The 6,000-nt window shown below is 46.7% G+C and overlaps 1 protein-coding gene across 1 annotated transcript in view; it reads left to right on the top strand.

Moving 5' to 3' along the window:
* Positions 1-2,712: 2,712 nt before the first annotated feature.
* Positions 2,713-6,000, top strand: part of ADGRG2 (adhesion G protein-coupled receptor G2) — a 148,544-nt gene continuing 145,256 nt past the window's right edge. Inside the window, exon 1 of the mRNA XM_063444698.1 lies at positions 2,713-2,953. Coding sequence (XP_063300768.1) covers positions 2,922-2,953 — 32 coding nt within the window. The 5' untranslated portion in view covers positions 2,713-2,921. The remainder of the gene's footprint in view (positions 2,954-6,000) is intronic.

Below are 6,000 nucleotides of genomic sequence, written 5' to 3'. Positions count from 1 at the left end.
TCTGCTTGATGGAGCAGCAAAGAAAGAGGAAGTGATTAGGTCATTATACCTCATGTACATTCTACTGTCTTGTAATTCGTTCTTTTCTCCTACGTGTTTCTTTGCTACTGTGGAGCTAGTAAAGAGAGATTATGCAAAATATAAGACTCCTGTCATGTTGTTAATTTGAAAGCATTCTAATATTAGATTGTTATCTGTCTTTTATTGTGTGTGTGTATGTGTATTACAACTTTGATTATGTAAAGAATAGATATAGACACGTATGAAAACATTTACATTAGGATTAGACTTCAGAGTCTAAAAGTTATCTTGGCAGTAATTAGCAAGAGATAAGTTCTATTAAATGACATACAATAAGTTTACATTGTTAGGTATTAGGTAACAATTTAGGATCGCTATTTGGAAATGGTTTCTGCCTGCTTGTCTATCTCTCTGTTCATCTGGGTAACCCACCCTTCTGAGCCTGTGAAACCCAAAATAACAAATGACACATGATTAAAGGATAATAACATATACTTTTCCACTCTAAAATTGTTTGTGCATTCTAAAATATATACGTTGATCTAAGGTCAGCGCATTTCTTTGTCAAACTCAAATTTGTTCTTAATAATTAACCTTTGAAATGAAACACCCTTAGCCTGTGAGAGATTGATTGATAGAACTCACAGTGAGTCACAGGGTTTAGAGAACTGCAGTGAACTGACTAAAAAAGGTCAATATAGGAAACGTGAAATTAGTTGATTGAAGACATATTCTCTGTATTTTAGCCAAAAAGCTGATCAGATAATATATCAACTCAAATTACTCAAAATGGCCTCTGAATGTTTTTAGGATTGAAATTAGGCTTACTGTCATTCCGTACAGAAATATGAATTTATATACAAGGTAAGTTTCAAATATTTCAATATTTATAAAATCAGTTACATAGAGTAATAAATGATATGTGGGAACAGGGTATGAACTAGGTTTTCAGATGTGAGTGCTCACCATTGAAGGGTGAGTGCTTGTTCACATGTTTGTTTTTTTATAAACTGTCAGAGCTTTTCATAAACCAGGAAATGTCAGAGGGATAATCTTAGCATCTTAATTAAGTAGGTTTTGGTGCCAAGATGGTGCACTTTATGACAATAGAAAACACAGAGAAAGTGCAATTTTTATTATACAGTCGCATATATACAGACAGAGACTCTAGGGTATTCCTTGGTATTGACCTTGGATTTAGAAAGTCTTTTTATTTGGAGTCATCATGCACAGACAGGGCCCGTGCTAGACTATTGTGCGGCCCAGGCAAGATCAGCTACTTGCACACCCCTCCAAACAAAAATTGCCAACTTTGTATGTCTTTTGTTATCACTTAGCCCCCTTGTGTGTCTCTTTCTCCCAAGCCCCTTTGTTTGTCGTTTTCTCCCCAGCCCCTTGTTTGTCTCTTTCTCCCCAGCCCCTTTTTGTATCTTTCCCCCAGAACTTTTGTGTGTCTCTTTCTCCCGCAGTCCTTTTGTTTGTCTCTCCCCAGTCTCTTTGTGTGTGTCTCTGCTTTGCATGTCTTTTCCCCCTTCCCGAGCTCCTTCTTTGTATGTCACTTTCCCCTTTCCCAGCCCCTGTGAGTGTCTTTGTGTCTACTTCCCCAGCTTTTTCTGTTTGTGTCACTGTCCCCTTCTCCAGCCCTCTGAGTGTCTCTGTGTCTCCTTTCCCAGCCCCTCTGTGTGTATCACTGTCTTCTTCCACAAACTCTCTCTGTGTCTGTGTCCCCTTTTCCCAACCTCTCTGTGTGCCCTTTTGCCTTCCTGCCCCTTTGTGTGTTTCTTTGTCTCCTAAGCCCTGCTTTGTGTCTCTTTGTCCTCCCAGCACTCTGTGTGTCTCTTTGTCCTCCCAGCCCTCTGTGTGCCTAGTTGTCCCCCAGCCCTTCTGTGTGCCTCTTTGAACATCTCAGCTTTATTGAGTATCTTTTTGCCTCCCCCAACCCTTTGTTTGTCTCTTTGTGTAGAATATTATATATTCTATATGTTTCGATTTAAATACATATTAAGGTGTGGATGTCTAATGGGTTAAAAAGAACAGCTGGTGTTATTCTGTACCATGTACTCTGGAATGTGCTGTATAGGAAGATTGGGGGCAGGGTCCTTATATGGGGAGTTTTCTTATAAGGCCAGAGACTAAATTGAAAGTTATATTGTAATTTTGACTATAAAGAACTGAGGACATAGGACCACGTTCTTTTTCTCCTACGATCCGCTCTCCTCTCCTGGTGTGTCCCTGACTTGCTGATATTAACACGACTACTTAAGATCTCTCACTCTCTGTAACGTCGTTAAGATATACCATCTGTTAAGTATATTATTGATTGCTTTTGAAGTAGAATAAATGCATATTTTTTCATAAAGAACGTCAGATTGCTTATTAGTACTTATTGGTTAATAAAGATATATATTAACCTTCTTTAACCAAATAAGATTTTATATATATATATATATATATATATATATATATATATATATATATATATATATATATATACACACAAGACTTAATCAACTGAGAAAACACAGACCAATTATCACACTTTGTCACCCCAGCCCTCTTTTGGTCTCTTTGTCCCACCAGTCATTATGTGTGCCTCTTTGCCCCCCAGCACTTCTGTGTGTCTCTTTTTCCTGTTTACCTAAGCCCCTTTGTGTGTCTCTTTGTCCTCCTCAGCTCTTTGCTCTCAGGAAGCAGCTTCCTGTCAGACCAGGTAGAGGATATAGAAGATCCTCTACCTGCGGCCAGTTCAGCCAAGATAAATGCAGTGCCTGCAGCAGATGGACCACTGTGCAGTGCTCTCCCCTTTTCCTGTTCAACCGGAGATTGCGCCCTAGGCAGCTACATATTTTGCTTAGCTGTAGCGCCGGCCCTGCAAACAGAATAATGACACCAAATCCCAAATGAGAGGAATCTGTCTCAGCAATGGATACAGGTAAATGTTATGGTAACAGTGGCAGATCTGGGGGGGCTTAGGGGGGCAACGGGGCAGTTGCCCCGCCTCCCGCCCCACCCCGCCGAGAAAACAGAGCAAGTCGAGGCTCTCCCCTGCCAGCACATACAGGGCTAGCGCTATTCAAGCGCCAGCCCTGCTATGTGCCTTCACGGTCCGGAGGGGGGATCAGTGATCTCCCTGCCCGGCCCGCAGGTGCTCTGCTGGCAGCCGGCAGGGGAGGGAGGGAGAGAGGACCCGGGAGAGCTCTTACCTGCAGCTCTGCCAGGTTCTCTTCTTGTGAGCATGGAGCGTTGCCACTGCTCCTATGCCTTACTACTGCCCCAGATCCCAGCAGATCCTGGGTAAGTTGTCAAACTGTTCTTAAACGGTTTGACTATTTACTTTGGGAGGGGTTCTCGGCACTCCTGGCACCATAACCACTACACAGAGCTGTAGTGGTTATTGTGCCTGGATTATTTCTTTAAATAATCTACAAGTGCCCCTCCAGAGATCAGGCTCTGGATCCGCCCCTGTATGATAATGTACTTTTTTTTTAAAGTAAAGGGGCCTCCAGCAGTCTATACACATTAAGGAACACTCTCACTAAAATATATATTTTTTAACAATGGAGTGTTTTTTTTAGGAAATGAGCAGTGAATTGCAAATTGTTGAGCAAAATAACTGAGCTGGAACTTGGGGCGTGTCCGGCGGCCGACTAAGATGGACGCATAAACCCGCAGCTCCTCGTGGCGCCAGCTTAACCCGCACACATAAAGCTTATCCAGCTCACCCACACACCACAGATGGGTCGCACAAAGAAGCAGGCTGACCCAGGAAGCACCCCGAGACCGGCGGGCCGCGGGGGAGAACAGTCAATCAGATCATATCTCCACGCCACGGCCCGCGCCCTATCACCGCAAAAGGAAATGGAGACCTCAAGCCAGGTACCTGAATCACTCCCATCCACACCAGCCAGATACTCCCCGGCCCCATCCTTCACCTCAGAGCCTCAAGTGACGCCGGACGGAGAGTGGAGGGATATACTGCCCAACCTCCTCACAAAATCAGATTTTGAGGCCCTCTCAGACCGCCTAGGCCGCGTAGTCCGCGAAGAAGTAGCCCAGCTTTGCGCGGACCTGTCAGATGTGGAGGCCCGCATGACAGTAGCGGAGGCCGTAACCAAGGCCCTCCGGACAGATTTGGAACACACCAATTCAGCGGTAACAGGCCAGAAAGCAGACATGGCACACCTCACCACGTGGGTGGACGACCTGGACAACCGCGGCCGCAGGCTGAACTTGCGCGTCCGCGGGGTGAGAGAAGGGGGCCCATTGGAAAATGTCCCAGAAATGCTGAGGCAGATCTTCACCCAGGTACTAGGGGGCCAGCATATACCCAGAATAGGCCTAGTCAGGGCACATAGAGCACTGAGACCCCAGCCAGCACCAAAGGACCAACCCAGGGATATAATATGCTGTCTTGACAATTATCAGCTAAAAGAAGAAATCCTACGCACAGCCCGCCACATGGGCACACTCTGCCTGGAGGGACAAACTATAACCATCTATCAAGATTTATCCCGATATACGCTGCAGGCAAGGAGAGCCCTGCGCCCAGTGACGTCGGCCCTGCAACAGACTGGAATACGATACCGCTGGGGATACCCATTCTCCCTAACAGCCAGAGACGGCCCTGACCATCTGGTAATACGGAAACCAAAAGAAGTCCCAGGCTTCATGCGTGCCATGGGCCTCCCGCCGGTACAGGTACCCGACTGGCTAGCGAGGTCGTTCCTCCAGCAACCACCAGGACTGCAACAACCACGCAGACCCGACAACGGCCTCCAAAGGCCCCAGCACCAACGCCAATGCGGCTGGAACCAAGACCAAGCGAGACGGGAACAATAAACAGAAGAAGCACCATACAGCCAGGGCTACAGTAGGGGGACCCACGGACCACTGACAGGGCAAGATGAACAGTGAGTAAAAGGGGGGGGGAAGAAGATTGGAAAAAAAAAGGGACATACACGGGCTTAACATCTACACAAGCAGAATTTGGGGCAGGGGACGCATAACCAGGGGGACTGAGGGGACAAAAACGCAACACTCACAGCATCACATGGGGGCCCACACCGTGAGGGGGGGAACAGGACTATTGGGGAGGGGAACGGGAAAACATGCCAACACCGCCACCTGAGAGGGCTGACGAGAAAGCAGGCGAACCCACCCGCAACTAACCAGTGCCGTGACTTGAACGGCAAAACAACTGCATGCTAAGGTGACACGAAAATTAGAACCACAGCCACGTCACACGTGGGGAGGCCAGGAAGGGAAGGGTGAGAATGATGCAAGGGAAGGGAGACGAAGAAGGGAGGCAAGGAGGGGAGGGGGGGGATAAAGGAGCAGGCACAGAAGGGGGGACAGAAGGGGGAGAGAGCGGGATGAAAAAGAAGAGGGTGAGGGGTGGAAAAGGAAAAGAAAGAACAAGTGGGGAAAAAAAAAAGGTTAATCATATATCGACACCATGATACCGGACCAGGTATTGATCAGAGGGACCAGACACAGATATGAAATGGCTTAAGGCTAATACATACGCCTAACCACCCCAAATTAGGACGCATAAAGGCAACACAACATAGTAATATAGGGAATAGATAGAGGGCCAAAAGCAAAACAAACCTCCGCAGAGAACTTGCATACAAAATAGAAATGACCACAGGGGGGTTTAATTATCTTTAATGCTGTAAATGTTACAAATGTTACTGCATGTATGACGCTCTCCACACACGCACACCTCACCCGCCCAAATACGGCATCAGACAAGCCCCAAGCAATAAATCTGACAGCATACATGACCTAGAGATGAGGAACACCAGAGTGGAACGACACTATAGGACACCGCTGAATGATGTGACGGAGAACGCTACGACACCTCACCCCAACCCTCACCTGCAATACACCAGAACGCGAGACTCAAAACAGGCCACGAAACAGCACTCTCAGACCTGACCCACGACACAGCCCACCCCAAGACCTCACTAGACCGCC

Source organism: Pelobates fuscus, chromosome 1 (assembly GCF_036172605.1).
Source record: "Pelobates fuscus isolate aPelFus1 chromosome 1, aPelFus1.pri, whole genome shotgun sequence".
NCBI lineage: Eukaryota > Metazoa > Chordata > Amphibia > Anura > Pelobatidae > Pelobates > Pelobates fuscus.
The sequence above is the reverse complement of the archived record's forward strand: the minus strand, read 5'-3'. Positions and strand labels throughout refer to the sequence as shown.